Source organism: Hakea prostrata, chromosome 7, assembly GCF_041222555.1.
Source record: "Hakea prostrata isolate BN-2017 chromosome 7, UWA_Hpros_2, whole genome shotgun sequence".
Lineage (NCBI taxonomy): Eukaryota > Viridiplantae > Streptophyta > Magnoliopsida > Proteales > Proteaceae > Hakea > Hakea prostrata.
In genome coordinates, this window is record NC_142606.1 from 23,397,673 (window position 1) to 23,417,370 (window position 19,698).

The 19,698-nt window shown below is 39.2% G+C and overlaps 1 protein-coding gene across 1 annotated transcript; it reads left to right on the forward strand.

The window, feature by feature from the left end:
* The first annotated feature begins 577 nt into the window (after nucleotides 1-577).
* Nucleotides 578-17,815, forward strand: LOC149010664 (nicotinamide adenine dinucleotide transporter 1, chloroplastic-like). Its single transcript, XM_089161937.1, has 9 exons — nucleotides 578-1,020; nucleotides 1,150-1,245; nucleotides 1,859-1,965; nucleotides 5,061-5,109; nucleotides 5,239-5,345; nucleotides 14,562-14,656; nucleotides 14,741-14,829; nucleotides 14,908-15,002; nucleotides 16,775-17,815. Exons 1-9 carry the CDS (start codon nucleotides 951-953, stop codon nucleotides 17,027-17,029), a joined length of 963 nt encoding a protein of 320 aa, XP_089018063.1. The 5' UTR covers nucleotides 578-950; the 3' UTR covers nucleotides 17,030-17,815.
* The last annotated feature ends 1,883 nt before the right edge of the window (nucleotides 17,816-19,698 follow it).

A 19,698-nucleotide genomic window follows, 5' to 3' on the forward strand; every position in this document is an offset into this window, starting at 1 on the left:
TAAACAGTGAAGCAATTTCGTTGAATTTGAGAGAAAACGAATGACATCATGATTGTACATAATAGCTGTTCAAAAAACAGTTTTTTTCGCAAATTCTGAAACCATATGTTTCCTTTTTTGTGATTTTACAAACAGTCCGGATTAGCTACCTGTCGGTAGAGCACTCTTGCTCTCGATCGGTTTACCGCCATAAAATATAGGGGACCAGGAGTTGGATGATGTGATCTTATTTTTTATTTTTTTATCTTTTACCTGTGGGTCCCACAAGATTTGTGGTGGTAAAGCCATCGGTGCTCCCTTGAGGGGGTGATGATCCGAATTCTTTTATTAGACCACAGGTTTATAGTGGACAAGGATCAAGAATCACCGAGACACTGATTGGATTATCCGGAATCTAGACGACACGTGGACAATTAGGTTTAGGTTTTTTTCTTTTTTTTTGGGTAAAGGACAACCAGGTCTTTGAACCAAAACAAGTGTTAGAGACTTTGGAATCAACGGCTTCGAAGAAAAAACGCATTTTAACTTTTCCACCTCACGATGTACTATATCATCTTCAACCAATAGCGAGGCAATTTTTTGGCGAGTGAACACGTCAACCGTGAGAGAGGAAGCGAAGGAGAGAGACGGTCAGAAACGGCGACCTTTCTCCTCGTCTTCCCCGTCTCCCACTCTGCCTTACAGGCTTCTATTATATAGATGATGAAATTTTAATGGCGATTTCTCTCTCCCCCTCGATCTTATCGAAAATCTAATTTTTCTTTGTTAAGCTCTGCAAATAATCTCTCTAGGTTCTCTCGGTTCCTTCTCAAGAGGAATTCACTGGTATACCTTCTGGCCATGCGACTCTGCTTCTCTGATATCTCCCTCTCGAGAGAGGAATTCCCTATATTTGTCTCGAGACTTTCAACAACCTACCGCTATTCTAGGTCTCAATTTTATTTTCAGCTATGACCAGGAACTCTCATCTTCCTACTACTAATTGCGTTCTCTGCAATGCCGGCGCTGGCGCCGCTGCTGGTGCGTTGATTTGTTTAGCATCTTGTACATGATTTGAATCCTTCATCGCTTATAAATTACTAACTTTGAAGAGACTGGCTTCCTGTATCCTCCACTTCTTCTTTGTTTGATGTTTGAATTACTGTATAGGAGTAATCGCTGCCACATTCGTTTGCCCTTTGGATGTGATCAAGACGAGGTTTCAGGTACATGGGCTGCCCAAGCTTGCGAACGGACACATTAAAGGTACATGCTATTACTTCGCCCCCTCTGCTGACTGTTGCAACAATTGGAAGGAAGGAGGAAAACGTGGAGCGGGGTGTGGGTGTGGGGGGAGGGATGGGGATTTCTCAGTATTTGTACAGTATCATGCTTTACAGAGTCTCTGTTAAATTAGTGGCGAAATAAACGGGGGGCGTTTACGAAAATTCGAGATATTTATGAAGTTGCCATTCATTAAAAATTGTTGAAGAAGAGGAAATATTTTGTTTATCCAATCCTGAACACAAACACACACGTAGACACTTTCTTGTTCATGTTCATTAATATACGGGCTTGTTCATATTGGTTGATATACTGATATATATTGACCCAAAAAGAAAAAGAAGAAAAAAGAGAGAGCATATACTGATATATAAGTTATATGATATCTTATGTGATTCATATTCCCTGATAGATTGCAAGATAGTTTATGGTATGCATCCTTACCAAATAACTCGCATAACACTCAAGTTATGGTGGCATGTGATGATTTTCTGTCCTGGAGCCGTTTTAATGATCTTTGATGTGGTGAGCACGTACTTTTCTGTTACTTTGTTTTGCTAAAAATCCTAAAATCTGGAAACTTAAACCTAAACAGGCAGCCTCATTGTCGGGAGTTTGGAGCAAATATGCCGAAAGGAGGGGTTACGTGGCATGTATCGTGGCCTTTCTCCAACTGTGTTGGCTTTACTCCCAAACTGGGCGGTGAGTTTTTTTCCATTAAATAAAACCATCAATTTGGTAATTGTTTTATTACACGTTGAAGAAGATATGGAAAGAAAAAGTGTAACTTGTTCATTTAGTGAAACGTGTTTGTTCCTTTGGAGTTTATGCATATATTATATAGAAGGCTATAAAAGTCCACTTCAAACAGCGTGGACTCATCACTGATATTGTGTACATTGCACGTACATAGTCTTTACATCATGTGTTGGAAGCTTTCGTGCCATTTTGATTCTTATTGCATGAGTTGATATTTTGGGCTTGTTGGTAGTATATGTGTGGTCTGTAAGAGATGCATTCATGCTGTGTACGGTGAAGGTGAATTGCTTAAACAAACAAGGCTGTTCTTTGTTGAAATGGGAGCTGATAGGGTGATGCAAATCTGAAGACCTACATCTCCAATAGGACCAAGAGGACCAAGTGAAGCCCCTAAGCTTGCTGCCCAGCAGCAATTAGAATAGTTGAACTCTAATGTGACTTGGTATTTTTCAGTACTATATGTAATTTTGGTTGAGAGTGGTAGAACTGTAACTCTTGCCAAGTTTAAGGTAAGGGACTGCTGTCCTTTCAGCTTTTATTATAGTTTTTGTCTTTGTAACAGCTTCCATGATCTAAGGGGGGGGGGTCTTGTAAGGGATTAAAGTGTCCAATTTATGTCTGATTTAGGAATCCTACTTCAGTTGGGTATTCATTCCTTTTGTATTAAGGAATCCAAAAAAGAAAATCGACAGGAAGAATACTATCTGATTTTGTATGATTACTTTAAACTTTTACTGCCTCTCTTATGAGTATTAAGCTTAATGGCATCCTTGGTGTGTAATAATACCCAAGGTGGTGAGTTTTGGGTTCTTGGTGAGTAATATCCAAGATCCATCTGTGGTTGAGGATTCACCTTCACTTGATGTTACATCCTCTTCCACAATTGAAGACAAGGCTTCTGTTCAGGGTAACTTGATGCCAGCACACCCCATCTCCACCTCCCATCCTTCTCCTCCACTCTCCCATGTGGCCCTATATTGAATAGGGGGTCAGGCTTAAGTCTCAATTCAAAAAGTTAGGATTTTAGGATTTTGGGGTAGTTTATTGGGGGTACATAAGTACATAGGTTATAGTGGTTGGACAATACTTGGAGAGGACGTAGGTAATGATATATAGGGATGATCCCCAAAGATTGGTGTAGATTTAAGTTTGACTTGTGTCTTTTGGAGAATACAAAAATTTCAAGCAAGGGGATTAAAACCTTGGACACTGGAAGATAATTTGTTGTGTCCTCTTGATTGGAAGAAGGAAATGATATGTTTAGGTTTGTGGGATGTATTTCCAATGGATTCTAGCAGTTATTTTGGGCTGGAGATAGGTTTTAGCATCTAGGGCTTAGGGAAAATGAAAATAGAAAGAAAAAAGGGAAATAGGTTTGGTACTTAGAGGATTAGAAATAAGAATCTTGGGGATGAGGTGATTCAACTTACTGCCAAGTTGAAAAAGAAGATGGAGAAGTAGTTGCAGGGGAAGGGCGGGGAGAATCGTTGTACCTCACTGGTGGCAATTAACAAAACTCCAAAAATTCAATTCATCAAGTCTTGCTGTCTTGGTCAGCTGAGCAATCACATCTATATACATAGCCACATTGGTTGACACAGTTCTAGACTTGAACTAGGACTCAAAATTTGAAACAGACTCCAAAGTAGGCTCGTATACTAAAAGAAAAGGCCAAACCCAATCCTTAATTCATTAGGTAACCTAAAACGTATAGGAAGTGAAATGATAAAGGAAATAGACTTGAACTAGGACTCTTCCCTAAAAATAATGAAATAAAGCCCGTATTCCTACTTTCTACTCATATGTTTAGGCCCATAAAAAATTGGCCAATTACAATTAAATCCATAGAATCAAAGGCTCATCAACTCTGCATCAAACCCCCCTCCCCTGTCTTTCTTTATTCATTTTTCTAAACCCTAAACCCCTTGGCCAAACCCCTTTCCCTTCAGAACCGAGAAGCCCTAGATCTCTTTAACCACCCATGCAAATCCATCCTAGCATCATATGCAACTCCCTCGATACCCATTGAGACTTGATCCATATCCCAATTCCCATCTTAAGGAATTCACCCCCATATCAAGATTTCTCTCATAACCCTTTTAAACTATCTTCCCAGTCCAATACATTATGGATCTATTTCCGATTATGAAATCACAGAACCCCATACCATTACTGTTCCATTTAGGCCTTAACTGAAGACCCCATTTGAGATCACCCCATAAACCCATTCTGCACACGCTAGCTGGATCACCCAATGCCTGATTTATGTTCCCATACGTTGGTTCTGATCAAGATTTGGGTTGATTTGGCCTTCATGCAGTTGAGGCTACATCATGTGGGAACGGTAAATCAAATTTAAGATAACGAGAGTGATATTATTCTTTATTAGTTACTCTTAAGTGAACATCAAATAGTAGAGATCAAATTCATGTCATTTTATGTCTCTGTGAGAGCTACTACCATACTATCTAGTTATATCTAAGCTGTACTTTAGAACCTGGCACTATTACAAGCAGAAGTTGGTTGAATAATTATTTTGTTGACTTTTTGACCAACATATCACATGGTACATTTATGAACCACGTCCTGCCACTTATTTACATCATCCACCACAATAGAACTCAAACAGGAGCTGCAATATGTAAAGCTAGCTTGGTTGGGGGACTAATAAAGGGACTGAAATGGAGGAAAGTAGGAAGTAAAGATAAATGGACAAAAGGGTTCATATTCTTCTTATGATAATTTGACAGAGCTGGTTGGAAGGCAAGAATCCATGTACCCGATTCCATTTAGTTGGGACAAGAGTTGTTATTATTTCTAACATATTTATGAAGATATTTGTGACATCCTTATTAGTTAGAATTGTTGCCCCCTCCTGAAATGCTTCATTTGCTTGACAAGCGATAAGATGGAAGTTGAATTTTGTATTCCCATTATATATATATATATATATATATATATATATATATATATATATATATATAGATAATTCTCCCTTTTTGTTTGGTAACTCAGGCTTTTGGTTAACATTTTTGCAGGTATACTTCACCGTGTATGAACAGCTCAAAAGCTTAATGTATTCTGATGGTTAGTTTCTTTGCTTACTTCTATGAAATGATAGAAAGCTGTTAATGTTTTGGTCATTACCCTTGGCTCTTCTATTTCACCTTTTGGCCTGTAAATAATATCATTTAACTTTTATGGTTTACACGGTAGGATGCCATCAACTCTCAATAGGTGCAAACATGGTAGCTGCTGCCGGTGCTGGAGCTGCAACAACGATTGCCACAAATCCTCTTTGGGTTGTGAAGACAAGATTTCAAGTATGCCAAGACATGATGTTAATTCATGTGCCACTGAATTTTTTTATTATTTTTATTATTTCTAATTCAGATTTACAACTGCAATTGTCTGCTAGAAAAGTCTTGTAATTTTTTGTGTTCATTAGGCGCCAGAATGTATTATGCTGGGAATTCTAAGAGGGTTCCTCTTCCGAGGAATATTGTTTTAATGTTAGAGTGTTTACATTTGCATGTACAAAATGTTGCATTCTGTGAGTTGGTTTTCATATTTGTATATAATATCTTATCTCCTAGTGCCATTTAAAATTGCTTAGCTGGTCCTTGTAAGGCCAATGATGTGATGTAGGAACTTATCCTGCTGTCCATACTCAAGAATATGCTGATTTGACTTCTTATCGTAGGCATGCTGATGTAGAGCCAGGGTTTCCTTTATTTTTTCCCCAACGGGAGACAATTTGTTTTCTTTTTTTTTGGGGGCCGTTGGGGGGAGGGGGATTGAGGGGGTCTTGGTGAGGAGTGAGTTTGTTGTTCTCATTTCTTTTAGAGCTTTTTCAATTTGGACCCCCTAAGGTATAGCTAAAGGTAGGTTAGCTATAAACATTTAACACTTTCGCATCTGTACTCCCTATGGTAATTTAATTTTGTGACGGCAACTTTGAAATTTGAAACTTTTCTAATAAAAAAATCCTTTTATAGGTAGAATGACACCAATGCCCTTCTCTTTCATCTCACTCTTCTTCCTTCTCGGGAGCTTTCCCTTTATTCCCCTCCTTGACCACGACCACTATTGGATCCACCAACCCCTCACTCATGTTGACTCCTTCCCTCCAACCAAATCTCCATATTCTCTTCGACTTCTCCATGCCAACCTAAATTTTCGACTATTTTGGTTTCAATCATGGTGGGACACGAGATATCTCGCTTTTTCAAAGAAGCGAGACGAGATGGAGGTCGAGAGTAGAGAGTTTGGATATTTCGCTCGAGATCTCACCATATCTTGCCTTGGATCTCATTGGAATTCTCAATTTTCTCCTTTTGTTTTTTGGATTTCGGCTGGATTTTCACTTGCAACTACTCTTAGCACATCTACAACATTGAAGGAAGATCAATCATTCTTTGCTTATCTTATGAACTTATGATTTAATGACTTATATAGAACTTCTAATGGTTGTATAATTTTATTATTCTATTCTTGAAAATTGAGATTGTGATACTCATATGGATGAAATTTTGATAACATTTAGGTTCTTTGATGCATTTGATACACTTGTTTTTCATTTATATGCCTTAAAGGTTCTATATTACATGTTGTATAACCTTGCATTCCCTAATCCTACAACAGTTCGGTTTCACACTATGTGTAGACTTATAAATCATACTTAGGATTGTTTTCTAACAAATCCAAGGCCACCAATGTGTTCAAAAGGCCTTATATAGGCTTAGTACCAAGTTTCAACTCAATTGGGACCCTAAAACCCACTGAGATGGGCCAATGAGTTGATGCCAAAAAATTGTATATCTTGACCGAGATCTCGCCAAGATGGTCGAGATCTCGATTTTTCAAGGTGACAAGATCTCACTCGAGAGCAAGATTTTCTACCATGGTTTTGACTACCAATCTTTCTTCCATCTTACCCTCTCCTTTGTCCCTCCCCCCCACAACCCCCCAAAGAAAAAGGGAAAAAAGAGAATCCCACCTCCGAGATCTACAAATTTATGCAATCGTTCCTGGAATTCACTGTGCTTAGGAAAGTGTCATAAGCACTAAAGGAATAACATGTTCTTTGTTTTTCCATCTCTTCGCTTGGTTTGCTTACTAGCATGTGAATTTCAGATTCGGAGTTGTTGAATTGGTTGAGAAAGGCAGCAATTTCCTCTTCTTTTTTTTTTTTTTTTTTTTTTAAATTTTTTATAAATATAGGTCTTGCTTTATTAAAAAAAAAAAAATCATTTTTGACTTTTGTTTTGATTTGTGATATAGGAAAGAAAAAGGGAAACAAATAAAGAAAGCACTAAAGCACTGTTATTTCATTTGTTGCTACAATTTTTCCCTAAAATGTTTACTTTTCACAAAGTTCAATTGGAGCTTGTTTCATCTTCTTCTTCAGTTATAGGCTCATTCGATCAAATTTGCAATAGTAGAGTTTTATGGGTTTAGTTCTTCATCTTGGTGTTGAAAAGAAGCAAAAAGGGGAGATTTTGTTTTGCTCCTGATGGATCCTCAAGTTGAAGGCAACCTCATGATTGTTTCACTATTCTAGCCTCCTGGACATCATTAGGGCCCTGAGAGGTAGGTCCTGCTTATCGGCAAATGGAAGAAGTGTTCTTCTTGGGTCGCCATCAGAGTTAAAGAGGAAGAATGGAAGGAGGAGGACAAATACCTCTTCAACTTTGGTGGAGAAAATATTGCTCCTCCTCTAGTCTTCGCCCTTAATCTCTGACATTGGAATCTTGGCCATCACATTCTGGTGGGGGTCTGGCTCCATGTTCTCTTCAACATACTAGTTTTCAAACTCTTCTTCCAGTGGAGGATAAACTACCTCTTCATCAGGGACCTGCTGATTAGGGTCAAATACAACAACTTCCCTTCTTTGTGGAGTCTTAGGCAAAGTCACCCTTCTCATGGCAGTAGCACAGAACAAAATTCGGTCAAAACTTGTGAAATTTCCCATTTTGGGATCCTCGAAATGAAAAACTAGGAGACCAAAAAAAATCCCAAGTTTCGATCGAAACAGTCGAAATTTCGTCAAAACTTGTCGAAACCTCGAAACTTGGTTCAACCAGCTGGTTTGTGAGAGGAAAAAAATTCCCAAATTTCGTGGGAAACATGGGAAATTTCATGGAAACCTGGGACTTTTTCCTGTAAGTTTTGTAGCTTTCCAAAATTTTCAATTCTTTTTTGTATTTCTTTCATGTTTCCCCAAATACCATGACAAATACCTCTTCCATCAGGACTTCCCTATCCAAATTGCATATTCCCTCAGACTGGTTATCTTAGGCATGTTGATGACCAGACTTATAAAGTTATAGTTGTCGATTACCTTGACAACCATAGGCATAGAATGTCATGGGATGTCTATGTTCGTCACTTGGAGGAGAGGATGTTACATGCATAGTGCTACTCAGCTCACAGGATGGATCCACTCTTGGCACTAAATTGTACTTTCCTTTTATTGTTAGTTACTTTGTATTTGATGTTTTGAAGTTAGAAATTATATATTGAATGTTATGTACTTAAATTTATAGTGTACTTCTCGGACAACTTTACATTGATGTTATGTACATTGAATGACCTATCTACATTGATTTTTTTAGCAAAATACAGCTAGTGTGTTCCTTATACTCAAATTAGCTTAAATGTAGAGTCCCATCCTAAAATACTGCCTAAAACCTATCGAAACTTCATGTTGAAACTTGCATGAAAAAGTCCTAAGTTTCCTCGAAATTTCCCAGTTTCCTACCTTGGTTTCCCATTTTCACCTTATCGAAACTTGAGTTTCCCTCGAATTTTTTCTATGGGCAGTAGAAACACTCTCCAAGGTTGTTAGTGTTGGGGAAGCCTCTTTTGATTTTGGCTTTAGGTGGAGGGGTCCCTCATGGTGGAACAATAGTGGAAGTGGTGGATGGAGATGGTTTGGAGTATGAGGGACCCTTCCTATAATCTTGACTAGTCTGCTTTTTGTGGGCCAATAGTGTTTCGGTGCTTAGGGCTTTGTCAAACAAATCTTGAAGGTCTATTACATCAGTGACCCCCAAAGCCATCTGAATCTCATGTTTTGACCCAAGCTTACCTAGTCATAGTCTGAAACTTACTCTCTCTGGTGCTCATCTTAGATGCCAAAGAATCAAGTTACTGTATATAATCTATATTAGACATGTTACCTAGCTTTAGTGTGTGGAATTGCTCCTGCAGTCTGGTCTTGTTGTGCTGTGGTAGGTATCTGTCTGTCAATTCTCTCTTCATCTAGTTCCATGTAGTGGGTTCTCTGTCCTTGTAGTACAACCCACACCCCATAGTTTTCCACCAGTTTCCAGCAACACCAATCAGTTTAGCTCTCCCTTGTCTCATCTTCCTGTCTTCAGACAACTCTTACCAATCAAAATAATCATCTTAAGCAGCCCTCTAGTCATAGAATACTTGTGGATCCAATGCACCATTGAACTCCTTGAGTTCTGGCTTGAATGTGATGGTCTGCAGCTCTTCACTGCTCCTGTCCTCCATTAAATATGATCCGATGTGTTCTTCAAGTGTAGTAGGAGTCTGAGTAGGTCTACGGGGAGGTCTTTCTTCAGTCTCATACCTATCAAACATGGGATGTTTCGGGACTCCCTGTCGTGGCCATTCCTATCATTCCTATCTCTGTCATCTCTGTGAGCCCTTGATGGATAGAGCTCTGTTTTAGTTTCATCTCTGTGTCTGGGAGCACCACTTTTTTCTCCTCGATGGGGAATGGAGATTTGGTAGTTGAGCCTTGGGGGTGGTGGAGCGTGCAAGGCATCTTTTCTATGTTGTTGCTTTAAGTGGGCTACTTTGGCTGATAAGTCCTGTAGCTAGCAGGCCTCATATTTGTGTCACTCTATAATCGAGGGTTTTCTGGATAGCTTCCAGTGATCTGTTTCCTGTTGTTTCTTTTATTGCTCTGATACCATATGATGAAACCCTAGACTACAAAACCAGTAGAATGATCTTTCTAAGAAAGCAGCAGGCATTCTAGGCTCAATTCGTTGCTGTTTGGTTAAAATCTCCAAAGACAGCAGCAATTTAGGACTTGTAACTCTGCTGTTCAAGTCTGGAATTCAAGGACAGCTACTAAACTTTATTATGTACTCACAGTAGGTCAATTTGGGCTTAGCTCCTTGCTGCCCTGGTCTGAATATCAATGAACAGTTGGTAAATCACTCCCAAAATACTCCAGAAACCCTGCGGCTAGGGCTGGGTTTGGCTTTCAAACCTTGGGTATTGAAAAGAGGAATTTCAGGTAAGGTTTAGGGTTCAGCCAAGGGAAAAACTTATGAATTTAATTATGCTTTTGTAACTTTTTAAGGTAATTTCAGAATTGATCCTAAGAAGCAAGGGTTTAGAAAATAGGCCTATTAGTTGGTTTAGGACTCTTGAGGTGTTGACTAGGGTTAGGGAAGTCGAAGGTAGGGGAAATGATGTAAACCCAGATCCAGGGGTAAGGGTCTTTCAAAATTTTTCCTAAATCTAAGGGGTTCCTTGGAATTCCAGCAATGAAGAATTAAAATCCTAGGGGTTTATAGGATATTTTAGTACTTTAAAACTCTGCCGTAATGTAATGTCAGAACTGAAATTTGAACAAAACAGAAAACTAGGGTTTCTAGGTATTTCGGCTAGCATAGAATAAGCTCTACCTTTGCTGTTTCTGCACATTCAGAACTGAATTTCAGTGACTCAAGGGGTTGGGTAGGTCTGAAGTTTATAAACTTAATGTTTTTCAGAAGTTGAATAAGTTGAAGAATTTTCAGGTGAAGAAAATGATGTGCAGGATCTTTAGAAACTGATAAAACAAGGTCTAACTAAGAGATTTACTGCAGGTTTGATTCCTAAAGGATGGTGCAACCTAAGGGGAAAAGAAAGAAAGGCTCAAGGGGGTGGGTTTGAAATCTGCAGGGGAAGGAATCCTAAGGCTGTCATGAGGTAGCAGGAGGGGGTGGGAGACTTGTGGGTGCTGGGGTAGTTTTCCCTTTTTTTTTTTACCTTTTTGTTTGGAGGGGGGGGTCGTGATGGCTTAGGGAAGGAAGTCAGGGGAGTTGTGGAGGGTGGGGGATGCTTTGGTTGTAATGCAGCAGCAAGGGGAAGGGGAAACCCAAGTGCGCAAGGCATTCATGTTCAGTGCTTGATCTAGGAAATTACGCAACATCCAGTTCTTATTCTTGTGCACCGGCCTTTGGAACTCAACCACAGGCTGGTTGGTTATCGGGGGTGGTGGGAGGGTGGGGGAAGAGCTGTGGGAGAGAGAGAGGAAGGCAGGGGTGGGGTGGGGGGAGGTCTTGAACTTACTTGGAGCTGCTGTGATTGTTTGTGACTGCTTGATGATTGCTTATAAACTGCTGGAATTTAAGAAGAAGAAGCTGATCTTTGAACAATTTCTACTCGGCCAGGATCCCCTCAACTAGGAAACCCTGATCCCAAACTCTTTACAATTTTATTAATCATCAAAACTGAAAATTTATATAGCCTTCACAAGACTCTTAACTTCGGTGGGAATCCTTAACAGACAAGGATCCCACCACTTGACCAAAACTCTTGAATTGGAATCTATTTACTTAAGGTCCTTAACTCTTGATTTGGAATCTACTGAAAGACACATGCTAATAATTAGACTTTAAGTTAGATTAAATAAGCCCATGCTGAATTCTTTGTTAATTAAAACTCATGTGCTTAATTTAAGATAACTAAGGACTCAACAAAACAACTTTTAATCAAAACAAAACTCCTAAGACCAAGCCAAACAAACTCTATTTAAACTCAAATAAAATTCTAAATTAATTTGAAAACAACTCCAGACCTAAAATAGGGGGCAAAATGCCAAAAAGTACCCCCTAATAATGGTTTGGCCAGGTTAGGGTGGTTTCTTGGGGCCACCTAGAGGCCTCACTTAGGGTTTCAGCCTGGGGATTCTTGTGTTCACATCAGGAAGTGTAAGTTATTCCTAGAAGGGTTTAGGATTTGGTAAAGGGGTCAGGAAGATGTGTGTTTTTAAGTGAAATTAGGGTTTAGGGTTTCTAGAGGAAGAAGATGAATTGCAGAAAAATTCTATAACAATGGAATGAAGGTTTAATGATGAAACTAAAGTAGGGATCGGTTGATGGAAAGGTTAATGATGAAACTAAAGGAGGGATGGGTTGCCGGAAAGGTGCAATCTTATAGGGGGAAGGAGGGAGTGAATGGGGTTGGGAGTCTAGGGTTCTAGAAGGGAGGGTGCTGCTGCTGCTGTAGGGTAGGGAAGAAGGGGGGGGGAATGGGGATGAATTGGGCAAGGGTTAGGAAGGGGTTTTAGGGTTGGTGAAGAGGTAGGGGATGCCCTTACTTGATGGGGAAGATGATCCTCCAAACTGGTTCTGAACTTTGCTGAATTCTCTGACTGCCACAAGCTTGAAGAAGATGATGAAGAACTACAAATTTGCAGAAATTGAAGAAGACTTGTGACCATCAAATAAACCGAAACCTATAATTCAAAATTCTGAGTATATAATAAGTGCAAGGAATGTAGAACTAAATAAATTTATGTATTCGCCCTTCTAGATGAAATTTATGTAGGATAAAAAATAAAGAAAGAGATTCTTACAAATTCTTGAAGGATTCATTACAATTCGATCCAATAGGGATTCTTAATAAGCTAAAAACCTGGGGGTGGGCTTTGTTCTCTATGACTCCTAGTCTGATATTATTCATTATTCAAAAGCTGATTTGTCACAATGAGTGGGGGCTATTTCTAGCCTTATAGTGTGGGAAACCAACTAAGACTTAACTAGGGGATCCTATTTGGATTAGGATTCCTTACGACTCAACAACTTAAAAGGACTATCAAAACAACTAGAAAAGGAGTCTTTTGAAGAACTCCTGAACAAAGACAACTTGAAAAATAATACAACCAACCACCAGAAGGAATCCTACTTGAAAATTGGATTCCAACTAGGACCACTAGTCAGATCAGGACTCTAACCACTAGTCCAATTGAAAAACAAAAGGTAGATCTATGATCCTAAAATTATTCTGGGTTTAATGGATCCTTCTGGTGTCCAAAGGGGGGTAGGGAAAAGACCAAATTGCCTTCCTGAAGTTTCAGCCTGCCCTTTGGTGCGCCGTTAGTGCCTTGTTTTGGGTCCAAATTTTACGGACTGTATACTTGCTGATTCTGGTTACATCAGGAGAATATGGGTTTGGTGAAGGGACAAGTGAAAAAGAGGTAGTATCAGATGCAGGAGGGAGGGCTTAGATGGATTGGCAAATGAGGAAGGATTGGGTGGATAGGTACTGTGTGCGGGCTCTCTACACAGTGAAGGCTTGGCAGGGGGTGTAGCCTTTAAACCAGACTAGGTCAATCCTGAGACCTTAGGGGAGGGGGTGTGGATGAGATTTAGGCTGAGGTAGAGGAGGAGCCTTTCCTGTAGGGGAGACAGAGAGGGTTATCCTGCAATGAGGTGGGGAATGGAAGGTCCAGACCTGATCAAAATGGCAAGAGGATGGGAGATTCTAGATCCATTGGAGGGGGGGGGGGCGCAGAGGGGGGAGTCTTTTGGGATGCTGAAGAAATAGACTACACTAGCACCAGTCACATTTAAAACCAAGTATCCTACTAGGCATCCTATTCATCGGTAAGAGGTAGTGAGTATAGCATCACTCCAGTATATATATTTTTTCTTTTTCTTTCTTTCTTTTTGGGCTAATGGAACTGTAGGTAAGAAAGGAAAGAACCAAGACATGGTTCCATGGTCTGGTCCATGTGGATTCTGTTGCTGGAAGAAGAAGTTTCTGGTTTGTAGGTCGCAAGAGCCTTGCGATTCCAAAAAAAGGAAAAAGAAAAAGGTTCAGTGGTTGCTAGTATGGCGAAGAGGTGAAGTGCAGGCCTGGTTGCAGGTTCGATGGTTAGAAGATGAATTGCAGCGATGGTTGCATGTACAATGGCAGGTTCGATGGTTCAAAGATGAATTGGAGCGATGGTCAAGGTAATGGCGGAAATCTTGGTTGTGAAGGTCTCGCAATGGGCTTTTTCAGGTCAGCGATAGGAATGAGAAGGTAGGCGATGGGTGATGTAGTTGAAGCGGTAGCAGGTCTCAGTCACAGAATCGAGACAGAGACGATCTTTGGTTTCTTGCTTTTCTTTTCTTTTTTGCTCTAATCGATTTTTGGCGCTGATGCCATGTTGAGAAAATCGATTGTGGTAGAATGACATGATCAATCAGTGTGATCACAAGCTCTCTATTTATAATAAGGTGGAAAGAGGACTATTACACAAATACCCTTACTAGGGTAACAAGAAATAGAAAAAATACACGAACTAAAACTCTAACAGAATTGAACTACTAGTAGAACTCAACCAACACCCAAGAAGGCTTCTAGATGAGTCATATCCTAGTTGTTAAAGCCTAAAGTCTTGTAGTGAGTGCTTCCATATAGGAGTACAGTTTGTGCTTAAATTCCTGCAGCAGTCATTTACTTCATGCTCCCTTTGTTGAAGCTTTTATAATTCGTCGTTTCTCTTCAATGTGTAGACACAAGGAATGAGGGCAGGAGTGCTTCCATATAGGAGTACACTATCTGCTTTGCGGAGAATAGCTTGTGAAGAGGGAATTCGTGGATTATACAGGTTGGGTATCAGTTGTCCTTTTATCAGCATAGATTTGTCAGTGTCTTTTTCTGATGACATATCTGTTTTTTATGTGGTGTACAGTGGTCTTGTTCCTGCATTGGCTGGAGTTAGCCATGTTGCAATCCAGTTCCCAATGTATGAGAAGATTAAAAGTTACTTGGCTAAGAGAGGTAATTTTCATCCTATTAATCCCTTTTGACGTACAAGAACGTTGAATTATTGATGCTGATCCTACGTCATGATATCAGACAACACCACCACAGATACACTCGCTGCACGTGATGTTGCTGTTGCCTCATCAGTCTCCAAAATAATCGCATCGACATTGACGTATCCACATGAGGTATGATTTTCTGAAAACATTGAAAGTGTCTCAACGGTGATTCTCCACTTTCCTCCTTTTCTTGATCATTTTCCAGTTATACCTTTCTTGTCCTGATAAAATGTCCCAAGTATTCTTATGTTATTGGGGACGAAGAGTTGAGGAGGTCATTGCCACTCCAGTATATTTCCTTGAAAACTATATGTTGCTTACCAAGGAAGGAAAAGGGAAAGGAGATGGTGGATGGAAAGAGATTCTTTGTTATCAACTTCATGTTCTGGAGGGAATAAGACTAAGGGAGCAGGCCAAGCTGTGCATTTGCTGCTGATCTACTGTTTTCCCATACTCAGTTTACTCTGCTGCCTTCTGTTTTCAGTTTAGCTCAATTGAACCTGAACTTATGTGGATTAATTAAAGGTGTACTACTACTATACTGTTGATCAGCACCTTCTAGAGCTCTTCTTGGGCTTCTTGCAGATGTAGGTCTTCAGGCTTGCATCATTCTGCTAGAGAATACTGTTTCCAGTTTCCCCCATCTATTGATTTTACTATTTTGCAGCTTTATTCCCCTTTTGAGCTAGAACATTTTTCAATACATGAATGTACTAATTTTTCATGTGTTCTGTTTTACTGTTCAACATGTTCAAGCCTGAGATTACAACCTGGGATATCCACTGTTTTTGAGTTGTTTCCTGTCGTCTCTGTTTTATCACTTGATACAGGTTTTTCTTCTATTAGGGTTGAGACTTTGCCAAATTTTTTTGTTTTTAGATGCTGTTTCCCATTTTATGGCTTAACAAACAGAAAAAAGGGCAAACGGCAAGCCTTCCTGTTCATTTTTAAACATGTTTAAAGCGTCCCTTTCTTTGCCTTTTTTTGACCTTGGGCTTGTGAAACTGCAAGCCTTCCTGTTTCTTGACACTTTTAAATGCGTCTGAAACACCCCTCTCTTAAATACGTCTGAAACAACCCTCTCTTTGTCTTGTTTTGACCCTAGGCTTGTTTCACATGGTTTTATTTGATTGACCCTAGGCTTCAATATACACATGTAATTTTGGATGCCACAATTGTTTTAAACATTTGAAGCATGTATTTCAGGTAAAAACTTCTTAATTTTTTATATGAATGGTTTCCTTTTCTTATTCTGTCTCTCTTCTTTAAACTAAGGGTAAAACACGTACCATCCGTCTGGCCTTTTTTAGTGTTCTCCATTTGTACATTTGACCATTTGGTCTTTTTGTTTTGTCGTTTTAAACATGTACTGTTAACCTTTTTTTTTTTTTTTTTTTTTTTTTTCTATTTCCCTTTATTATTAATTATGGTTATGAAATTTGAGTTATTAAAAGGTGTCACATTGTTGACCTTTGACCCAGGGTGTTTCTGATTTGAGTCTTGGTCCTGCTGATTTTAGAAACATCTTTTTTATTTTAATAAAATTTCAGATCTAGAGATTTTCAGGTTACTCTTGATCTTGCCATTAGATCAAATCCATACTTAGATAATTTATTCAAACAGCCAAGAAAGGACTTGAATTATTGTTACAGACTTCTTTTTCAGAAACCAGATTTTTTTTTTAATTAGAAATTTCCTGTTTTCTAAATTTCAATTTGATGGACATCTCTGCTTACTTATTCTCATTTAATGGCAAGAGTTCGACCTCATTTGAGAAAATTGACTTTTTGGATTTGGGTTTGCTTGGGATCTTGCTAGGAGGTGTTTAACCCGAGACCTAGTGCTAATCTTACTTACCTCCTACCAGTTCACCACTGTAATTATTCCCTCTCCTTGTGCAGGTGGTGCGATCAAGGCTTCAAGATCAGGGCCACCACTCAGAGAAGCGATATTCTGGTCTTATGGATTGCATTAAGAAAGTCTTTGAAAAAGATGGTCTTCCTGGATTTTACCGAGGTTGTGCCACCAACCTACTCAGGACCACCCCAGCTGCAGCAATCACATTCACCAGCTTTGAAATGATTCACCGGTTTCTTGTCAATCTCTACCCTCCCAAGTCTCATCCTCAGACACTGAATACAGAGACCCTCGCTTGATTCTGTGGAGCTCCAATAATGCAATTCACAGATTTTTGTGGTACTGTCGTAATGCCAGACCCACTAGAAGGAAAATTAATTCAGCCAGAAGTCATTCATCCAATTGATGGTTGAACTCTTAGATTAGATTTGTATATTATAGTCATTACATGGTGTTTCATGGCTGTGCCAACCGCATTTTCCTCCTGGTCTGGCTTTTCAAGGTTGGCAACAGAGTAGAATGTGTTCATGAGGCCTCAATACCTCTGGTTGTAATATTGCCTTTTTAGGGGTACCTTGGTCATTGTGGTGACATTCTGATGATGACGATTAAAGCCTTGTCTGATATTGGTCAGACATTTAGTAATTAATTATTGCATAGTTGTTATTCTACTGATACCTTTAAGAAGTGGAAAGATTTTGCATCTGGTGCTGCTTGTATTGAAGGTTAGATATTTGTCAAATTCTCATTTAGTGTTTGTATTTCCACTTCTGAATATCAAATACAAAAGGTCTTGATGGGTCAGATTGTTTTGTTTAAGCATCTGGGTGGGTCCTCGAGAAATGCTTGGATTGCATTGGTTCAGACTCCACCAATCATGAGTTCTTGGTGTTCTTTTCTTTTTTAATATTGAAAATCATGGAGTTGCATTGTCATTGCAATTCCCATTATCAATTCTAATTCAAGCTTCCACCTAACTTTGTGTGGGATTTGAGTTTTATTAGAACTTGGGAGAAGCTTTATTTCAGTCCAACAGCTCATGTGAAGCTTTCTTGAAATAGGAGAGTTGTTATCTGAACTGATGAGGACTTTCAACCTGCTGGAGGGTACATGTTGCCTATTCCGAAGGCATGGGATGTAATAATCAGTCCAGCACTCCTGCTGGAGAACTTTCATTTTCCTCATGTCTTCTTCCATTGAATAAATTCCCCTTGTTTCTGGGTTCCCATTTGATTTTGCTTTATTTTGGATTTTGAATAGTAATAACTGCAGATTTGTTCCCAGTTAACATTTGATTATGTAAAAGCACCAATGCATTATGGGAATTCAAGCTATCCAATTATGAGTTTGATTTCTATTGAGACACGGTAGTCATTATGTGTGGCTGATGAGACCATCTTAGATTGTGCTTCTTGCTTGCCAGGTGCCTCTACAAGCATGCCAACACTAAGCATCAGTGATTAATGATAACTGGGTGAGATGATTTGTAATATTATTAACTTCACTAGAATTTCTATCTTCATTATCATCTCATCACTGTTATTACTATTTTGTGCTTACGGTTGGACATGGCAAATCTTTATCACTCTAATTCTGTCACATTTAACTGGCCACCATTCAGGAAAAGCTAGAAATCCCAGAAGTTTATGAACTTTAATGATTTAAAAATATCTAATGGATGCATCAAAAGGAAAAAGTATACAGCTTTCAGGCAAACAGTAAAAGTGAGACAGTGTTTGCCAATTTAAGAATTCATGATTATGTGGTCAAGTGGCCTCTCTTCTGATGATCCTCCATTTACATATCCTACTAGATATGCTTATGTTTCCGTATTCAAGGACAAATTTTATTCCTTTGGCAAATGCTAGGGTCAATTACTATGTCTGAACAGAACTTTAGATCATTAGAAGACAGTATGATGGTTTATGAAGAGGAATCAGAATCAAAATCTGGTCAAGTTGCTGAATTTGGGGTGTGAAATAGTCAGTTTGAAAGTGCAACTCTGGTGTTGAACGATTGAAGAAATGCCAAAAACTTCTTCAGCTTCCTGGGTTATCTGGGATCATAGAAACAAGTTGTGATTAGAAGTGAATGCCTTCTTGAGGAACTACTGAACAAAAGAGCAAGTTTGGGTTGGCAGACACAGTAACCCTGATAAATTTCACCTGCTTGGCTGCTAGAAACCAATTCTAGCCCCCCAAAAAAACAGGATTTCTTCTGAAAAATCTCTATTCTAACTCATCCAAACTAATGCTTTCCAGAGACGACAATCTTGTAAGTACTGTACTTCAACACATCATTGCTTTCCAGGACTTTGGCCCTATGTTTTGTAGTCTCTCTGGCATTCAGGATTGTGTGACTCTCACTATAACCTGCTCCATCAGACATTTGAGGCCATGGCCCCTTAACATTTTATTTTGTTATCTGTTAACATCACTGCTGGATGGTCTCTTCTTGCCTCACTTTTAAGTCTTGAACTGTAATGTGTGTTACAAGAACTAAAAAAGAGAAATCGCATGTGAATCACACAACCTGTCTCTCATAACTCATTAACATAATGACTAGTAACCAACTAAACACACTTTTACAGCATAGATGGGTTTGGGGTAGTACTATTCTTTCTAGATCTGGACATAGTTCTGGCATTAATCTCTCTCTCTCTCTCTCTCTCTCTCTCTCTCTCTGTGCAGACATCAAATTAGAAACATTTCTTTATAAGTAACTCATTATTTTCTCTTCACTTCCCCACATATGGCTTTGAGTAAGGTGAGTTGTCCCCAGTGACTAGGAGTGGATAACTAACAAATGTCAAATCGGTCTTCCAGCTTATAACATGATAGCCAGCTCTGAATGACAGACTCTGCTTTTGTATCTCATTATCTTCTTGGTTTTCCTGTTAAGCTATCTCCCAAAGGGTGAAGGAGGGGGAGCATAGAGGATCTATCGTAAGTATATCCCTTTTATTTAA

Bases quoted from the DNA above. Each gene is read 5' to 3' on its own strand.
- LOC149010664 (XM_089161937.1), top strand. From the start codon at position 951: ATGACCAGGAACTCTCATCTTCCTACTACTAATTGCGTTCTCTGCAAT. The intron at 1,246-1,858 runs GTACATGCTATT...AAACCTAAACAG, and splicing joins TGCGAACGGACACATTAAAG to GCAGCCTCATTGTCGGGAGT. The intron at 14,830-14,907 runs GTAATTTTCATC...TCATGATATCAG, and splicing joins AAGTTACTTGGCTAAGAGAG to ACAACACCACCACAGATACA.